General features: G+C 36.5%; 1 protein-coding gene across 1 annotated transcript; it reads right to left on the bottom strand.

Moving 5' to 3' along the window:
- Nucleotides 1-4,086: 4,086 nt before the first annotated feature.
- On the bottom strand, nucleotides 4,087-20,584 carry plcxd3 (phosphatidylinositol-specific phospholipase C, X domain containing 3). The gene is made up of 3 exons (XM_082187967.1): nucleotides 20,185-20,584; nucleotides 10,187-10,895; nucleotides 4,087-6,775 (listed from the first exon to the last, which is right to left on the bottom strand). Exons 1-3 carry the CDS (start codon nucleotides 20,285-20,287, stop codon nucleotides 6,619-6,621), a joined length of 969 nt encoding a protein of 322 aa, XP_082044093.1. The 5' UTR covers nucleotides 20,288-20,584; the 3' UTR covers nucleotides 4,087-6,618.
- Nucleotides 20,585-21,458: the final 874 nt, after the last annotated feature.

Genomic DNA, 21,458 nt, shown 5'->3' with positions numbered 1-21,458 from the left:
TGCCTTATATTGTCTCTGGGTCAGGAGTTAATCGGTATGCTTTTCCGCTCCTTAGACCTCAGGATCCACAGTGGATCTAATTTGCATAATTAAAAGGTAATTGAGTTTCTCAGTGAGCCCCTCATCAGCAAGCTGTTATTAGCAACATGTTCGGCGGACAGGTAATGCATCATAAATTCATGTCAGAGTCATCCGGTCACGGAGTCCTTGTCCCTGTTCACACACACAGAAATATATACAGTACATCCAACACTCATTATTGTCGTTCGGTGACATCCAAAGTTAGAGATCAGAAGAACATCTGATCTGACCATCTGTACAAAGAGTAGGCTAATATTATCGTGGTGGCCTTGAAGTATTCATATTCATGTCATAAAGTTTATTTTCTAAGATTTCAGTCAAATGTTGGATCCCATTTTAAATGGGGTCTAAGACTTTTGGACCCCAATATTTTGAGTTTGTTGTACGACTTGTGGAAACACTACATGTAGAACACTCAACCATTCAAAAGTTTGAGGTCAGAATTATTTTTTTTAAAGAAAATATTTTTATTCATCAAGTATTCAGCAATTAATTGATCGAAAGTGACAGTAAAATCATTTATAATGTTACAAAAGATTTCTATTTGAAATAAATGCTGTTCTTTTAAACTTTTTACACATCAAGACTGAAGTAATGATGCTGAAAATTCAGTTTTGCATCAGAGGAATAAATTGTGTTCCTGAAATAAAAATATATTCAAATAGAAAACAGTTATTCTAAATTGAAAAAAATATTTCACAATATTACAGTTTCTACTGTATTTTGAGCAAATAAATGCAGCCTTGGTGAACAGAAGAGACAAAAACATAACAAAATTAAAAAACTTACGAATCCCAAACTTTTGAATGGTAGTGTATAAATACTTTAAAATATGTTTAGGATATCATTCAATGCATGTATACAACATTATAAAATATATTAATAAGATGTCAATCAGCAAGTCTGTTTATGGGATACCGTATACTGTATATACTTCTGTCATGACAACTCTTGGAGTGATTGGCATGGTAATGGGTATGACAATGTTGTATGTTTGGTCTTGGCGGAATAGATCTGCTGCTGCTGCTGCTGCTGTAGGTTATTGCTGCTGCGGCAGAGCAAGTACGGGACTTGCTACTACCAATACATACACGACACGCTGCAGTGAACAAGTAAGACATGCAGCTGCTGTACAATATAGTGTACTTGAATTACCCATAGCAGATCTATACAGGTGGAGCTGGGGAAGGTGGAGGGTTTCTGAAGCGCGCTGCACTGCTAAGGCAAGTGCTACCCAAGTATTTGAAGGTTGAGCAGCGAGCTCATTGGCTACTGATACAGCAGGAACCAATCAGATGCGCCCTTTAGATAACGGTGTGATTATGAACAGGTGAGTAAAAGGACCTATTAGCCTGCACCATCTATGCCAGAACTTTGAATATATACCATAGACTGTAAAAAATATGGACAAAGCGTCTGTGACGTCACCCATAGACTTCTGAAGAACGGTTTTGAGGCCGTTTATGGGGGGTATGGGCGGCGCCATATTTCAATGCAAATGTTCAGAAAGGATAACTTACAGGTATGATGTGTCGTGTCAGATCATGGCCGAGACGTCAAATTTCAGGAATTCCACTCGGCGCAGCCTATGCTCGTTGTCAGCTGTCAATCAAGCTGTCAATCGCGCCCTTATTTGTCATACATTTTATATCTAAATACGATCTAAACTAACGAGTTAGAAAAAAAATCACCCCCCTCACAGTTGTCAGGCACTCGGAACCTATCGAAAAATACAATAAATGTCCATGGGACCAACCTGTAAAAACATGAATTTATGCTGTGAAAACGGACATTTTAACATGGGGGTGTATGGACATTTGCTCCCTTTTGGGACCTGCCCCTAGCGGATTTTCGATGTATTGCAGTTTTTCGCACTTCCGGGTAGGCTTCATTTTTCAGATTAGAATGTTGCCGCTTGGTATATACATGCAAATATTGTATCTTTATCTACTTTTCTTGAGTGCTTTGTAATTGGACTGGAAAGGAGTATTCGGTTTGTGGTTCTGATGAGACACAGCTCAGACTAAATCTCACAGTCAAGATTTGTAATGTCTGCTGGTTTGGAGAAACAATTAGATTATATAACAGGCAAACAAATTCAAGTAAGCTGCTTTAAATTGTGATGCATGCAGCAATGTCTAGTATTTATTTAAATTGGTAACATCACTAAAATGTTTGACACTCCATCATTTATACAGGCTTTATACAATTGCCTTTGACTTGTTCGACTCGGTACGACTTGTAAATAGATGCTGTCAAACTAGGATGTGCTAACAGGCTAATATTGTTCAGCTGCCTGTCTGAAAGCACGCTGGCATTAGAGAAACTCTTATCATGCGCCAGTGCCGCTTTCAGAATAGGCCCATGCTGCTCGTAATTACACTGTGGACTGTGAATGTGAGGTTTATGCCCAACCTTATTTGGTAAATTGCTGGCAACTGTCAAACACAAACAGATTCAGTTGGCAGGAGAAAAAGCCAGTCATGTCCACTCCTAATCAGAAATGGAAACTTACTAATGATATCATGATTGCCTCCCACAACAGATTTTTATTTATGCCCAAGAGAAACATTTCTCTCTTTACTGTTATATATATTTACTGTTAAATTCAAGCTTCCTCCAAATCACAGCTGCACACAATATTCTTTATTTTGCATTTTAATAACTAACACTGAGGTGGCCATTTAGATTTTAAGAACATCGATGGGAAATTATCATTATAAATATTATTATCAGAATGAATCAATAGCAATCATATATTCTAAAATATAGATTATTGTAATAATAATAATAACCCACATCAGTGGTTCAGTAAGATTCATAAATAATATTGCTTGGTTGAGGCTATTTTATTTTTATTTTTTTCTTATCAAATTCTATATTTTGTAATGGAAAATGACAATCATCATTTTCCTATAAAAAAAAATCATCCTATTAAAATTTAAATAAAATTAATTTAATTTAATTTAAAAAAGGGGAGCATCCCTCGCTTTTTTAGCCAATCAGAAAACTAGCCAGTAATAAAGGTTTTCTGTCTGTGAATCATTTTGAATGTTCAAGGGGGATTTTAATGGAGGATGTGTGGTTGAAGAAACCGCTAAAATCACTTTCAACACCTTTAAGCAGCTTGTATATACTGTATAACATCTCCAAACGTCTCCAAGTGATTATCAAAAGGTCAGTTGCATACCATGACACCGCTGAACAGCAGTTGTGTTATAAATTAGAGAATCACAGTTACACCAACACTACTGCATTGCAGTTTACAAAATATCAGCAGACTAACAGCTTCGACTAGTAAGCTCACAATCAGAAAAGAGAGCACACAGTGCTCCGGATAAATGAAAGAGAGGTTTTTCACAGCTGCGTAGTGCCATTGTCAAAACAAGCTGAGCGGACCTCTGCCAGCGATGAATAGCAGTAATTGAGAAAGCATGTAATGAGGCCACGGACTCTGCTCTCGGCATCACAGAGAGATAGAATTGGCAAACTGTACAGTACATCTCTGCAAATGTTATTTTTTCTATCGTTACTTATTCAAATTAGCTTCTCATCTGCATTTCAATATATTTCAACAATCATGGCTCATTGGATGGGAGATATCATAGAAGATGTAAAGCAAGAATTTCAGCATGTGCAATTTAACTGTATTTAAACTAACATTATCAGCTATGATTGTAAATAATTTTTTTAAGGCAACAACCCGATCTCATAAGAAAACTTTACTATTTTAAGTTTTGGCAAATTAGTGGCAAATCCAACTGAATTTGGGTCTGACTCTGAACTAATCTTGCCTTGTCCTAAAAAAGTAAAGTTTTTCTGAATTTAAGACTTATTGTCCTTGACACCCACTCACAACATATGACATAATTTCCTGTTTTATGCTTTTCCCCCTGCCTGTCATGGAATAGTCACTGTATGTATGAATGGCATTTTTCATGTATTTTTGAATACAGTAGATCAAGACAAAAAATGAGTGTTATGTCAAAGAAACACACCATGTGGTTTATATGCAGTATTTACATTTATTGTACACCAGTCAGAAATGTTAGAGTAGGACACATACCCATAGAACGTTTACGTACAATTTATCGACCTTGACGACTACATGCGATTTCATACTGTACAAAGGCATAATTAGTGCATTTACACAAGTCCATGCTCCAGGTTGGCCATGGGATTGTCACATTAAAGGTAGGGTAGGGAATTTTCAGAGAGGCTAGCAATAGCGAGCTAGCTTTGAAAGGATAAGATCCCACCCTCCCTTCAGAGCGTCTCCAAGGCCACGCCTCCTTTAAAACACATGAACGCATACAGCAGGGAGCAAACAAAAGCGTCTTGAGAGACAGCGTTAAACTACCTCATGTCTGAAAGCACATAACATTATAATAATATTAAACATAAACAACTTAAAGAACACTGACCTGTACCACCTGACTGCTGAAGATTAATTTTGACGTTGATAGTGTTGCCATTGAAACACATAAATTCGAGTCACAAACCGCTCCGAATATAACGTCACGGCCGGGTTTCCATTTCTTACAAATTACGGTAGTTATGGCGTGAACGCCGCATAAGCTTGTTGTTTTGGTTCATAAGGAACTGTAAAATGGCTGCTATTTTGGTTGCGGTACTCTGTGACTGATGTCTGTCTAACTCTGCATAGCATGAAACACACTGATGACATGTGATGTCTGCGCGAGCAGGGTGCGCAGAGGTATGGAAATGCATACGTTGACAGGCAGGTAGGACATCGGACTGAAAGCAATGACTGGACGAACATTTTATGGTGCTACACCTTCCACAGACGATACATATCCATATAAATACATTTAGACCACATAACTTAGTGATTGCTATCAGGATGTGAAGAGACTTTTAACCAGCATAAAAAAAAAAATTCTGGATCAAATCACCTACCCTGCCTTTAATGAACAATATTTAAACACTTTAAAGAACAAATAATGCTGCAAACTTTCTGAGCTGGTTGTCACATGACCTTAATGTTGCAGCCTATTAGGACTATTCTGAACAGGAAAGACAAAGGGACATTGTTCCATAATGTCATATATTGAACCAATTCAATTACTTGGCATCTGTGTGATTAAAACATTAGCATGGCCATTTATTCAATTAGTCTGGCTAATTAGAAAATGGTGTTATAATAAGTCTGTTCACACCCATTAAGTGAGTCCCTTGTGTGTTTCCCTATTTATGCATGTTTACAGCTGAATGCAAATTGTGCATTATTAAGTCATTATTGGAATGTATTGGGATTTGTGTCCTGCATTAGCAAACATCAATGGCCACTCTTTAACAGTCCACAGTCAGAGCAGTGCAAATGCAATGAATATTTACATTCACGGATTATATACAAGTGTCCGTTAGTATGGAAGCTTTTTCTGCCATAGAATAAAAAAGATTGAAAATATAATTGCAATTTTTTAATCACACAATTCTGATATAAACTCGCCATTGCAAGTTTTAAAGTCAGAATTGCAGGATATAAACTCGCAATTCAGATTTTTTTCTCACAAATTCTGACTTTTCCCCCGCAATTGTGAGCTTATATCTCGCAATTCTTACTTCTTTTCTCAGTATTGTGAGATATAAACTTGCAATTGTGTGTAATAAAGTCAGAATTACGAGACATAAACTTTATAACTCACAATAGAACATTTCTATCACGCAATTCTGAGAAAAAGTCAAAATTACGAGATATAAACTCGCAATTGCAAGAAAAAAAAATATTTTTTCCTACCTTTTTTTTTTTTTTCATTGGCGAAAACAAGCTTCCATATGTTTGATAACTTGAAAGACAACTACAAAAATGTAGATACAAAGCCTCACTTCTTAGTGTTAATAATGGCAGAAAGGCAAAAATGCTGTTACATACATTTGCAATTTTTGGTTGTGAGTACAAACATCTAATAGTTCACTTCTTCAACATTGTAAGACCAGATCGAGGCCCCGAACTTAGCCTCTACTCTTGATGTATGTTCGGGCATGACTAATAGTGAGCAAAGTTACAATTCAATAGGTTTACAAGTATTTACAACTCGACAATCTTACAAGTTACTATGACCACTAGAAATAAACCTACTATAGATTCAGCATCACATTCACTGTACAAACAATATCTATTCCCATGAAATGAATTAACGTTACTGTTACTTTCATCAGAAGCAGAATTTGGGAAACTTATTAAGGTTTCAAGCATGTGAATCAGTAACTAGTAGTCCAACAGATAGGAAGCAGAGAAACATGGGAAAAGGCCAGTCACCTTTTTCACCCAGAAATAAATGAAATCACCATCTGCCCCCATTCATCCTCAGACAAAACCTGAATTTATTCCACCTGACTGTGTCTGATCTCTGTGCTCATTCTCATGCTTTTCATTAGCCCTAAAAACGTCAGACGAACAGAGCTTCTCTGATCCACCCCCCAAAAGAAATAAATAAGTAAAACTTAAAAATATGCCAAAGAGGAGAGGGAGCAAGTAATTGATACCACAAGTGATGTGGGAAATCTGGAGGTTCAGGTGTCGTTCTCGTCCTCATCATCCAGGTAGTAGTTGAGGGTGATAACAGCGCTGATAAATTCCCCCAGCTCCACAAAATCAGCCGTGATGATGTTTACTCCACTTTCCCCGGGTCGCTGAGAGCGGATCCACTGCATCATGCTAGGAAGAGCCCTGAAAGAACACACATATACAGTCTGTTTCAATATAAGGGGATTTGTTCCCAAACTGAACATCTGTGAAAAAAATAGCTCAGCTTCAAAACATAGTGAACTGCCTTGCTACCTGCTGCTAACATAGGCTGCTGACTTTTAAGGAAGCATCCTGACTGAAATGTTACTTCACAAATGACCGATTTAGAATGTAGTCAGCAACTCTGTGTGCCATAAAAGTAGTGCTTCTCATGCAAAGTACACAGCAGACTCACATAGGATTTGTTGTACGTCTTGAATCGTGATGCAATACTTTAATAAGCATATACTTTAGGCCTATATACATTTGCGTGTACTGTGTTAGACTAAACTGGGAATGGTCACAGCACTTGCATATTGTTGTCCAATTGTAAGTCGTCTGCTAAATGATTAAATGTAAATGTAAATTTGGATAAAACAGTCTTTAATTAGTTTTAAATTACTACTTTAATTAGTTACTTTAACTAGCGGTAGTTTAAATTACTATGACTACTATTATATTACTATTAAATTACTATTATTTTAACTCGTTAATATTTTTTTCACTATTAAACTAAAGTATTCACAGATACTTTTCAATACTGAATGAATGTTATAATGAACATTTCTCTCACATCGTCAGCCATCTCACAGTGCATTCTGGGACAGCATTCTCCCTTCATTTATACTTTATTGTACATTTTGCATTCTCATTGAAAGGATAAAATTTGCCTTAAAATTTGGTCAAAACAGGGTATCTCCTATGGAAGCATATTTCCACCACATAAGGGGAAAATCATGTTTGCTTAATCATAATTACAATTTACCAAAGCCAGATTTTCGTTTTCTTTTGTGGCGGAATGGGCTTCCATAATAATGAGGAAGCATAAATTGTATGATTTTGATGCTATCTAGAGAGTCAGCTCACTAGGTTTTGTAACAAAACTAATATGTATTGTTAGCTACATGTAGGTCTACGAGGGCTATGACTCAGGAGATCTCATGCTCTGCTGCTCACTCCGAGGTGATGCAGGGGCTAGAACACTTTATCAGCTAATAAGACGCCATGCTTGTCAGATTTCAGTGTGCTGGCAGAGATTGTATCATTTTACTCTCTGAGCCCCACATCTCCCCTCATCTATAATTCATTTGCCATCAGCAGAGTTGATGCAAAAAAATAATGACACAATCTACCAAAATATCACATTGGCTTTGGTCATAAAATGAACATTTATGACCAATGTGCACATTTTCCAGAGAAAATAGAGATTTGATGCTTAACGTGTTACATGCTGAGATCACACTTCTGAATGAGTCTTCCAGTCACCAGGGTGACTAACGTTGGTGTCATCTCTGCCCTTTAGTTAATGTTCCAGTTACACTAAGCAGAAAAAATGTGCAGCTCCTCACTAAATACCCAGGGGGCTACGCTACGTATGTGGAGCATGAAGGTGGTATCACAGGTATTATTACGGTTCAGAAAAGGTTACACTTTTTTAAAATACCATAACTAAATGATGCTTGGTTCCATTGGAATCGCTTGAATTCTTCTACCGAGTTTCCTGCACTAATATTCAGTGATGACCCAACACCGCTATTAATTGAAAAAACTTTCAAAAGTTTGGTGTCAGTGAGTCCAATCCCAAACTTTTGAACCGTAGCATATAGTGTGAAACATATAAAATTATGATTACTGAACAAACTTTCTTAGCCAGTTCTTTTTAGTGATTCAAAACCATACAGCGTGACCAGTGCAGTTAAAATGATTCTCAAACAAATTACCCAGTTCTTTTTAGTGAATCAAACACATACAGATTTCAAGTTGTATTTAAAAGGGACCTAATATACCCCTTTTCAAATTCTTGATTTTGTTTTTGGGGTCTACTAGAATGAGTTTTCATGCTTGAAAGTTCGAAAATCAAAAGAAATTCTCACATATTTTACATTATTGCAGCACCTCTCTTGCATGTCTGTCAGTAACGCTCTGTTTAGTTCTCTATGAAGCTCATCTTTCTAAAATGCACAACGTGCTCTGATTGGTCGGCTGGACCATTGTATTGTGATTGGTCAACCGCTTAGAGTGTGTTTTGGAAAGTCAAGCCCGTTACCATAACTACAGGTTTTAACACATTATTAACGCAACTCAACCAGGCTTCTGCACTTCTTTTTTTTTTTTTGCGTATGCCTTGAGTGGGAATTATTAAAATGAGGAATATTTTGACGTGTTTGTTCTCGTAAGAACTATATACTAAGACTATACACTCTAAAGAATGCTGGGTTGTTTCAACCCATGTTTGGGTCAAATATTGACCAACCCATTAAATTCAATTTTAAACCCAACGGTTGGGGTTGTCCATATTTGACCCAAACATGGGTTGTAATAACCAAGCATTTTTTTAGAATGTACAATCGAGGCATTTCAGGGAGATAAAAAACAGTGCTTACTGATATAGAGAATAACTCCCTTTGGAGTGGACTTTGTGCATTGTAACTTTGCAGACATTTTTCATTCTAAAACAAAAACATTACACACACAATAAGTTGTAAATTTAAAAAAGCATTATAGGACCCCTTTAAGCATTGTTAGACTTCAGCATAGTAAATGACTGTTGTTCATAAGACTATGTTAAACATAAACATAATGAGTTTTGTCTGTGGTATTTTATAACAAATAAATAAATGCATTAAATATGTTACCACATTTTTTTATTTAGTATTGTTATATGGCATATTTTTGGATTGCATCTGTAAATCTAAAGACTATGAAGAGTCATTTAAAGGTCTAGGTAAAAACACCTTATTGTTTCAAACATATTTTTTATCTAAATTATTTCATCATCTGGGAAAACATTTTTTTCTAAATAATTGTATCTCAAATATACTAAATTAACATTATTTTAAGAAACTCCTCTTAGAATCATTAAGAGAAATCAAATTATTAAATTCCTTTACAATTCCTAGATATTATGGTTGTGCTTAGCTACATGCCTAATGGCACACTATATCTCATTCCTGCTGACTGGCGAAAAAGAATAACAGAAGATGGCAGACGCAGATGCCAATGTATTCAATGCGGGAAGTGGAAAGGCCCCCTCCCAGTCATTTGAATGAGCAGAATATTGGTTCACTCTAGAATTAATGCACTGAATATGTCATTCTGTCATCTAGAGCCATTTCGAAATCTGCTTTCTGCCAAGAGTTTCATGTTTCTAACCAAGCCTGACAAATGCTGATCAGTGAAGCCCAAGAGACTCGGAGCAACAGCTAATAACTGTAATGAGATTAAATTGGGACTGTAAAAAATCTGCCTGGTGCTGATTTGAAGATAGCGGAGAGCAAGATCTAATGAGTCAACACGTTCTTTGATGCCACACATTTCACAGAATGGATGTTGTAATGGTGTATAGTATCCTACCTCTCTGTGATGGTCTCCCTCAGACCGCTGGTGACACCCTTCATGACGGTGCTTGCTTTGGGAGTGAGAACCACCTGCGACACAAAAAAGGTACCCTTGCGTCTCCGATCCTTTACTGAGGCTTGAAGGAACTGAATGAGCTTCTCAGGATCTGTGGTATTGGCCCAAGGAGAGGGCATCATCTGACCCGGCCACAGGAAAGGAACCTCCAGAGCCATTGGATTGTGATAGAAGACCAGCACTTGAAACTCTTTCTCCCAGAGGTACTTCAGGCTTACCTCTTGAGCAAACACTACCGGACAGAGTCGGTCTCCAAAGACGGTGCGCAACATCTGGACCAGTTTCTCGTGATGGAGGTTCTGTACGCCGTAGAAGTGGTTGAAGTCCAGGAACACGACCTCGCGGGCATGGGAGGCCAGGAAGGTGCTGATCTGCTCCAGGCCTTCGCGTACAGTGGCGCTGAACAGGCCGTGTGCAAAGAAGAGCTCGTTGTCGGGGTCTCTGGGTTTGGTGGATATGCGGAGGTCAAAGAAGCGGATGCCAGCCTCCAGCTGGCTGGTGAAGTTCATGGTCTGTGTCGCCAACCACTTCCTCATCAGCTTCTTGGCCACAGTGCCAAACACAGAGACAAAGTTCTGCACTGTCTCCGGCTGCTCCGGCCCAACTGGTGAGGCTTCGTCGATGTAAAAACTAAAAGAGTCGTGGGAACCTGGATGAGAAGATTTCTGAGTTAGTGATATTCATTAAGAGAGAACATAAATATGACGATGACAACTGAGTGATACCATTTTCTGGCTCATATCAAATATTTCAAAAGGGAACTGAATGGGTAACTCATATATAATTGCAAAAGTCACCGGTCTTTGAGAAATGATAAAGACAACATTCACTTTGCTATAGAGGAAATGCCATATATATATATATATATATATATATATATATATATATATATATATATATGGCATTTCCTCTATATATATATATAAGATCAATATCTTGTTGATGATTCGAATATGTTCGAATACAATACCGAATATGATTCGTCCGTAGGTATTAAAACGTGCTGATATACAGCCATATCACATGACTACGTGATATTGCATTAATACAACAGTTTAACAGGACAAGTGAGTAAATAAATAAGAAACAACAACGGATTGTTTACTAGATTTATTTGCTTGGTCAGTGTCATTGTGGGTTTTGGTTATATTGTTGTTGTAGGCTGCAAAGACCTTTGAAATAACTGAAATTATATTTGGCAAAGTGATATGGAACTGTAAGATCAAGACCTGCCTGGAACTACTTTAGCTGTGTGTTTCCCTGAAAATAATTGCACAACTTAGAACGTTCGTCAACCAATCAGATTCAAGCACTCAACAGCCCTGTAGTATAAGGCATAATCTTTATGTCAAATAATATTTATTGAACAGTAATATTTAAATTAACAACAATAGCCATTATAAAAGATAACAGGAAATAAACACAAGCAAACAATTCAGTCAAACATACAAAAGCAGCGATCTAATACAGGATTTAAGTCAAATATAGCATAAAGCATAAGTTATGAAACTTAATTTTCCCCTTAACCCAAATCGATTTGCTCTGGAACAAGTAATAGGTTAATAAGATCAAAGATTGCCTGTTTGATATACCCCAAATTAATTATATCTCATGTTTAACAACTATCTAAAAGCCAGCGGCAAATTTCCGAATAACTGGCCGAGATAAAGCTGTTCTCGGCGGGTACATGAGCACTGACATGTGAAAGCGTCTAAACAAATAGTAAAAGAGGCGCTATTTTTATATATGAGCCACATATGAGGTCTAAATAACTACATTCTTGCCTTAAAAACTCTTAAAACTACATTCCGTGACACAACAACAGTAGTATTTGTAAAAAATAAATTAAAAAAAATAAATTAAAAGGATTTTCTTGACTGCAACGACAGTAGCTGCAAACGGAGTGATACAAACTGTGAAACGGTGCTGATACTGGGGGAATATCGCACGGCTTTACCATCACAGGAATAAATTGCATTTTAAAATATTTTAAAATAGAAAACAGTAATTTTACATTTCAAAAATATTTCATAATATCACTGTTTCACTTTCAACAATATTTGTGATCAATGAGGCCTTGGTGACCATAAGACAAAAACATCTTAAAAAATGTTGTTCACCCAAAACTTTCGTTGTTTTGATATTCTGTTAAGTAGCTTAAATAGTTTAAGTTCAAGTTTAACTATATATTGAATATCCTGAAATTAAGAATCAAAGCTGGTGCTTAATTTATTTAGTAAAAAAATGTAATATATACAATAGCATAAAACTGTAGATAGCAGCTTTTCATCAACAAAATATTCTGGTTTGCATGCCCCCGAAAAAAAATAAATTTGGCATCTTAATATTATGGAATAGCCCTCTTCTATGGTCTGGTGGACTTCACGGATATGCACAAGACTACGAATACACGTCAAGTGTGCCATTTGGTGCGGGGCCATCTGCTCTAAAAATGATGAGAACAGTGATTTTAAGGTGACTTGCTCTGAAAAAGACTCAAATCTAATACTGCCTGACAATCTGTGGCACTTTTGTACAGCAGGAACCTGAGAATACATATAATGGCTGCTGCAATCGTTAAATAAAATAATGTAATAATGTAATAGCCAACACTTGCACCCTGACTGCAGCAGTGCAAAATGGGGGAAAAGCGTTGCCAGAGTCCACGAGCACGCTTTCAATTTAAATACAGAGCAAAGCCAGGTGCTATGTTTGATCTCAAAAATCAAAACAGCTATTAAAATAGATGCATTGCTAATGTAATTAAATGAAAGCATTAAGCAGTCTATAGCCGGTGTGTGTGAGAGAGACTCTCTGAATATTATTTTTAATGAATAAACAATGCGTCTCTGCATCTGAAGGCAGCACTGTAGCCATCAACATTCACCATGAAAAAGAGCCATTAGGCAAACAGCTGTCTGCTTGGAAAAGACATCTCGGCAATCACCACTACAACAAAACCAGTGGTAATGATGGAGGCATTAGATGCTGCTTTAACAAGAAAGAAAGAAAGAAAGAAAGAAAGAAAGAAAGAAAGAAAGAAAGAAAGAAAGAAAGAAAGAAAGAAAGAAAGAAAGAAAGAAAGAAAGAAAGAAAGAAAGAAAGAAAGAAAGAAAGAAAGAAAGAAAGAAAGAAAGAAAGAAAGAAAGAAAGAAAGAAAGAAAGAAAGAAAGAAAGAAAGAAAGAAAGAAAGAAAGAAAGAAAGAAAGAAAGGAAAGTTTTGAAGAATTTGAATTACAACCCTCAGAGATTTGCTACCATTATAGTTCAATGACAATCTGTCTCTATTATGACAATAATGTGTCATTTATCTAATGAATGTTCATTAAACAGATTGGCCTGGACATATACAGACTTTGTTTCTGTCAAATTCAGATTAATGAGTAACAGTGAATGTCTCATTTCCCTCGACACAGGTAATGCCTTCTGGTTCGTGGAAACGGAGGGAAGTCTCCTCTAACACAATTTACATGTATGTCTCATTGGATCAGAAACTGTGAAGGAAGGTAAGATGTCAGTGTAATGGTAAGATCAGTTTTTATGAAAATACGCAGCACAATATACATTACTATTTTAACATGGTTTTCATTCATTCTCTCCAAACACAACACCTATAATGTAATGTACCTATAAAACATCCTCTTTTATTATATTTTTTAAACAGGAGGATCATTTTAAAATTGAATGAATAGCAACTTGTCTTTTCACCTTAAGATGTAACTCGTGCAAACCTTAAAGAAAACCACATCTAAAACTCTGTATGGTTGTTTAACAGAAGAAAACAAGTTGAATTTCTAAAGGTCTTATAACAACTTCAGCTCCATAAGGACCCAGTGCATTTATTTAGCTTTTTAATAGCTCTTCAGCTAAATGCAAAGGAGTGTCTCCTTGCTACGAGATCCCTGCTTTGAGATGCACTAAGCTACTTGTACTAGGATATAAATTATTTCTGGGAAAATGGACCATTTAAAAAAATGAAAGAGACTGATTGGTCTCATGTTTCACCTCTGAACCTCAGAGAGGAGGAACATTAGAGCAGATTAAAGACTATTTTCTGTTTTTGAAACATGCAATCCAGAGATGATTATTGAAACAATAAATCTTGTTGTGTAGAGAGGACACAAACCTGTCTACAGTTGTTAATGTTTGAATATAGTGAATTTTAAATAATAAAATAAAAAGCAAATGATATTACCATACAATAAAATTCACGATATGACACAGGACATCAGTTATCAATATCACTGAATGGCACCAAGATGAAGAAAGTTTTCATCCTAAGCTTTGTTATTGTCTTTATGTGGATATGGTGAAAGAAGACATGAGTTATTTTCCAATTTGATCTTTCAAAATCTCCCTGGATTGACTGTCCTACATCACATATTGCAGCCCAGTGAAATGCTATCATTAAAAAAAAAAAAAAAAAAACAACAACAAAAAAAAAACAACAACAAAAAAACAGCAGCAGCAGCAAATCTTACAGTAGATTATATTCAAGGGTTTACTGTGAACCTTTAGGCTGCTCTGTGAGGATGTAACTATAATCACAAAAGACTGGCATGTCACTGTCAACCACAGTGGACCGCCTCACAGTTCAGCGGGAAATAAAGTCATCATTACAGGAAAAAGTGCCTCTTTTTTTTCCAATGGTGACTGTGCTTTCATGTCTGGTCACTTAATCGTTTCCATTTATCTTGTTTATTGAGACATGGCAGGCTAAAAATCCTCTCTTTTGGGTCTAAAGTGCAGGATTAATGGAGGAACAATTGGATGGATAGACAGATTTAAAGATGAATCAGACACAAGTAAACGGTGCCTTCGAGGTTTGAAGCCATTACAACTTTTCATGCCACTAGTGCAACTTTAGATAAATGAAATCATTTTGCATGTGCGTCTGCGTCTGTCAGGAAATAAATAAATAATCCCTACACCTCATCACAGGAAACATTTTGGGTATGCATTTTTGACATAAAAGCAGTGCAATGCTCTGCTATGAAGAAAAATGAGAGATAGGACAAACGAAAAAGGGGTAATTAAAATAATTTTCAGAGAACGATTATCTGCAACAAAGATGTGCCTTGAGTTTGATGATTTTTTTTGGTCTCCAGCTGAGCATGTACAGTCAGTCAAAAGTGAATGTACTTAAAGAGTTTAGCCAATAACTGCCTATGGATGCTGTTCATGGACAGGAAAAAGACTTGGCATAGCTTGGCAGACTAGTTTCTAATGACACACTCCTGCTGCCTCAAGGTCAAATGCTAGACCGGTCAAGAACACTTCTAACATACGACTGCAGTTGGATTACAAAGCCTTGGTGAATCTCATCAACAAAAAGCTGTGGTTAGTGATGTAATCCCTTCTTCCATTCTTCATTAGTGAATAGGAGGGATTACACACCATGTATGAAAAATAGGGCAAGATAACTAACAGGGCTCCAGTGCCCTTCAAACATTTTTACTGTTCATACAACAACCACAGAAAGTTAGATTTTTAGCTATATATACAGTATATTCTGATTTTATATTTGATGTTAAAGGGGGTGGTATATATCTATATCTATATCTTTATCTATGTCTATGTCTATATATAGATCCTTATATTAAGGATGCCTTATCTTACTCAAGACATCCTATATACTGCATAGTTCTATATATAGATCCTACATATATATATATATATATAGAAATATCCTGAAATATTTCTTTTGAGATTTCAATTCCTGAAAGAATCCTGAAAAAGGTTTCCACAAAAATACTAAGCAGTTTTCAACATTGATAAGAACATTTTTTTCACCAAATCCGCATATTATAATAATTTGTGAGGGATCATGCGGCACTGAAGACTGGAGTAATGATGCTGAAAATTCCGCTTTACCATCAAAGGGTTATGTTAAATTGTAATAATATTTCACAATTTTACTGTCTGTATTACTATATTACTGAAGATCAACAAATGCCAAACACAGATTTTTCTGTTTGTGTCTGCCATTGGCTGCCACTCAAAAGCTGATTACATGATTAAAGGGCAGATATGCATGAAAATATGAGAACCATAGCATGAATCCCAATTATGGCTCTCCATAACAATCCATAACACCAGGGTTCCATGCCTATCTCTGAATTGCAACACTCTGCGTACTGCTTTCTAAGCATACAGGTGGCGGATAAAGCAGCGGCGTCCTGCTTATTCTGTGGGCTTGACACTTTAGCATAGTGCCTCTCTCAGCACTGACACAATTCCTCTGCCCCGGTTCCTGCCGCCAGTGAAGGTGACAATGGCAACTGTAACAGGGTGATGACCTCATCAAGCCAGCAATCCAGAAGAGCACAGTAGTGTAAGAGCCACTCAAAAGAATTATACTAACAGGTACGCAGGTTCATTTTGTACCTAAACTCTGTTCAATGTCTACAACAAAAGGATAAATGCATTCCCTGGTGATAAAAATCCGCACTGGCATTTACAATATGCGGACAGAATGTAGACTATCTATTCTGTTCAGTAAGAGACTTGTTTGCCAATAGAAGAATGATTCATGTTTTTGCAAGTGTGTATATGTGGAGGACGACTAGCTGACCTCCAAAATACTGCCAAAACCGATGCTACAAGTAAACAATGTTGAGTTCCAACAGGAGGATCAGTCAAATGTTTAATCTGAAGAGAGGTTTGAGAGGCTACAATGATTTCTTGAACCTCTTCATTTGGAACGACTATAAAAAGAGTTCCAATAGAGATATAAAAGACACACTAGATTATCTTAGCACAAGCACTGACCTTCACGCCGCAGGAGGTGGCAGTGACAGTTTTTGAGTGGCAGTGCTTAAAAATATCAGGCTCGTGGATGTCCTTATAATATGTCCACAGGCTGACTTTGATGACGTTTGAAGCAGAATCTTTCAAAAACGATTGTATGTGAAAGGAATTGAGTTTTAGAAATACATTTTGGCTGAGAGTTCAAGATTTATTGATAAAGATTCAAGTCAACATGAATGGCTATTTGTAATCCATTTTTCTATCCATTGAGAATTGATTGGATTGTGAAAAGTGGGAGTTACCAGAATGGAGCCAGACCAAACACAAATTTGATGGAAGGAAATTGATTTTGACGATAATTTCTAACTGTTAAAAACAGCCTGTTATTTCAACAAAAAAAAAGTAATTATTGATTAAATAATTAAACAGTGAAATTCAGGTGAAAAACTACATTACCCATTATTCTGCAATTATTCTGCAACTCTCCACCATGTATTATATATATATATATACACACACACATTTAAATCAGTAGTTATGGTTATATATAGTTATATTTCTTTATTGTTTTTAATTTATGTCATTCATAATGCGGATAGTTCGTTAAGTACACAGTCTTGTACCTTTGTTTTTTTTGGTCTGATTTTCAAATACTTTTATGCTTTTTATACTTTTAAACAAGACCGCTAATATAGGTGGGCACTGTTGCACTCAATTGGTAAATATTTTCAAACAGTCAGACTCACAATGGTATAGTGATATCAGAGGGGAAAAATATTCGGAATAACATGCACTAAAATAACACAGAAGCCGAGGAACATGCATTAACAAAGTAAATAGTTTGAAAATATAGTCATTTTTATATATAAATTATTAGTCATTTTTATAGCCTGTCATTTTAGTTTCATAATACAGGCATTATGCAAGTTTATAAAAAAAAATTAAAAAAATTCTGAATCATGCAAACCTCCAGTAGCCTGACAGTATGACAGTATGACAGTATGACAGTATGAAAGCAAAAATGCCTCAGGCTGAAATAAAAACACTACTGAAATATTCATGAGACAAAGGCGAAGGATCAATGATCATGTTTTAGGAATTGGTCCTGAGGAGCTAAAATGACCATTGCTTTCTCTAATTATAAAACTGAAAAACATGATCTATATTTTGTTTTGAACGTGATTTAAGCAAAATCAAGCTTGACTAACATTATGTCAGAGCAATTGATGAATGAATGGGCTGACAAAAGCTTTATTGTGGTGTTAAATGATACAGACGGACAGATTTGATAGATAGATAGATAGATAGATTGATAGATTGGTTGATTGAATACGAGCCCCTGGGCAGGGTTTAAATGGATATCTTATTCATGTCTTCAAGAGTTAATCTTAACTGTGCATTGTGAGATCAACTCAAAAGCCCACAGATTTGCAAGATATCTATGTGGGAGTGGTACGTGTTCAGAATTTTTACTCAAGACATAATTCGTTTCGAGCCTTTTGATAAACGGCTGCTATGCTACAACTTTCCATCACCCACCCACAGCCTTGCTGACAACACTGTTTTACAAAAGTTTTACAAAAGAGTGATGGGACAAGTTATTCTTATGGGAAATACTGCTTCAGTGCTAGTGCTGTAATGATGAATCCAGACCAGACCAGTATCAGTGGCATGAGGTGATTTTCTTCACTGCAGCGGTCCATACAAATGATGCAGTTAAGTTTGCTTTCATACAGTACGCTGAAGTCAGAGCACTTACTGTACAGTATGATCAAGAAAGCATGATCCCTGTTGCACATGATGGAAATCAGTGACATAGACGTTAATCAGGGTTTTAATCAGAGCTTTCTGGGCTGATTGCTCCAGCCTTTGGTGCTGTTCAACAACCCATATACCACTGTATAGGCCGTGACACCAGTGCCTTACAACAGCAAAATATTCAAACTTGTTCCATGTTTTAAAATGCCTTTGTATGGTGTGAAAAGCCTGCATGAAGGTTAAAAAAGATTTCTGCAAGTATTGAGAATTCAATCACGATTAGTCTCAACAGAAAATATTGACATACACTCAACAAGTGATGAATCATTATTGGTTGTACCATGAACATGGGCAACGCCTGTATGCAAACACATCTTGCATCCTCTGAGTCCAACATGCCTTCCAACATGTTTTTATTGCTCTACACTTCAGGACAGCATCAACAATCACAGTTCCAGTCATAACATACATGCCAACTAGAAGTTACTCACAATTGCAAGTTACGCACAATAAAGTGTATTACGGAGAGTACAGCCTGTGAGAAAGGTTTTATGGGGTATGATGGAGAGTATTCTGGCATTGAATAAGGTGTTTTACTTTCTTAAAAATAAGGTGGGGGTTTTCGCAGCGAAGCCATGAAAAGAACCATTTTGGTTCCCCAAAAAAACCTTTCAGTGAACAGTAAAAAAAAAAAGAAGAAGGAAAAAAAAGACCAAAAACATTATTTTATAATTTTCCAATGGAAAGGTCCCAATGTTCTTCATGGAACCAAAAATGGCAATAAAGAACCTATTTTTTAAAGAGTGTATTGTTTCATGGTATTATGGAAATTAATGCTAATGAATAAGGTTTTTTTTTTTTGTGACTAGCCTATTGCCTGTCATTAAGATGTTGAGATGTGAAAAAAAGAACAACAATAGTGACAAAGCAATTATTTCCTGCAATTTATTATTGATTTATTTTGTTTATCATCTAACTAAAGTATGGATCTATATATAATCTGTTATTTCGTAATATTGTATCAAAGGAAGCTGTAGCACATGTGCAATGTGTCTCTTAATCCGTCGCAGAGACGGATTTCGAGCCTCGAGCAACAAGTGTCCTATTTAATTTATGCCACACGTTTTATCATTATTATAAACTCGCTGGATTGGAGCAATATTAATGTCGACAACATATTAGTCACACAATAGCTTATGTCATAGCAGAACCCATTTTATGTAATGAGAAGAACACTCACTGCGATGTGTGTTTTGAGCAAGACTTGACAAAAATAACCTACTAAAAAACTTTTTTAAAGGGTCAGTTAAGTCATTCAAGAACCTGACCCCAAGCGTCATATTTTCATTCATAGCCTATCTGCAGCAATTTCTCACTGTTCACAGTTACTATAGTCTACGCGCATTTAAAGGCATAATAACGAGGCTTACCCGGTATGGCGAGGTTGGTAAGAGGAATACCGTGCAAGGTATCCGGTAAACTTGACATCCAGTCCGCATAACGGTGCTCACTCTTCCCCTGAGACGAAGCCATGTCGTCGGTTCTCCGGTGCTCAGTGTCCGTGCGTCGCTCGGAGTGCTCTAGTATTCAGCGCCCGCGCTCGCGTGAGTTCACAGCACGAGCATCACCACACCCCCGAGACGGCGCGCGCCGCACATGCATCACAATTTCCCCACATTTCTGGATTTAAAGAGCGTCTTTACAAACATAAATAAGCTCGTTGCATGTAACAGGTCTAAATTATTCCCTCCCATGTGTCTGCTGGCTGGGTGTGGGCGCAATTAGATAGCATGTGGCGCGCGCAAGGCTCGTGCGTATTTCATTAATTCATTTGATGTTGTTGAACAACTATTGTTTGTGTCGAGGAACAGGGCGGGCGAATCCTCCATCCTTGCATCACACACATTCACTCTTTCAAGTTTAATATTAACACAGTCGCTGTACATGTTTGCAAGACTGATTTGTGAAGCAACAAACGGTTGTGCAACAAGTGTAAACAGATGCGTCATACAAATGACAAAACAACAAGCTTAAATTGTAGAGCTTCAATACTCTCAAAAAAGATGATACAACTACAAGATGTTAGAAAGACAGTCTCGGTCACCTTTCACTTTCATTAGGCTAAATTTAGAAAAGATGCAATGAAAGCAGGGCCACCAAAGGGTGAAGTCCCCTTTCCTTTAATGCGAACTGACAGAGAAACTTGATTATGATGAGATCATCTGTGGTTAACCAGGAGTTCCATTGTCTCAGACTAATATTGTAGGAGGACATGTAAAGCAGGTTCATTCAATAAACAGGAATAGACATTTTATTGTTTGTCATGCACTGTTGCAATAATGCAGTAATGTTTTTACATTAGCCTACTTACAGAAAGTTGAAATTGCTTAACTTATTTTAAAGTTATATGAGATTCAACTTGATTTAAGTCAACTAATATAATTTAAGTTGACTTAATTTATACTTAATTTGAAGCAGCAACATAACTTTCATAAAGTTAAGTGTAGTTATTCTTTATTCTTTAGTGTAGTTTTTTATAGGTTGTGTTTGTTTGTTGTTTTGAAACTGGATAATATTGGCTTTTCCTTCAGGCCACTTGCATTAATGGATGTGAAATTTAACAATTAGTTGAGACAATTGACATAAGAGTATATAAGATATACTTATATATATATATATATATATATATATATATATAAAACAT

Source organism: Leuciscus leuciscus, assembly GCF_965113295.1.
Source record: "Leuciscus leuciscus genome assembly, chromosome: 13".
Taxonomy (NCBI): domain Eukaryota; kingdom Metazoa; phylum Chordata; class Actinopteri; order Cypriniformes; family Leuciscidae; genus Leuciscus; species Leuciscus leuciscus.
Note: the sequence above shows the minus strand (reverse complement) of the source record. Positions and strands in the feature narration are given on the sequence as shown.

What these genes read in the sequence shown, in the direction of transcription:
- plcxd3 (XM_082187967.1), bottom strand. Translation starts at nt 20,287, where the DNA reads ATGGCTTCGTCTCAGGGGAAGAGTGAGCACCGTTATGCGGACTGGATG. An exon ending in TACCAACCTCGCCATACCGG is followed by an intron (nt 10,896 to 20,184) that starts GTAAGCCTCGTT and finishes CTTCTCATCCAG; the next exon opens with GTTCCCACGACTCTTTTAGT. An exon ending in AGGGAGACCATCACAGAGAG is followed by an intron (nt 6,776 to 10,186) that starts GTAGGATACTAT and finishes GTGTTCTTTCAG; the next exon opens with GGCTCTTCCTAGCATGATGC.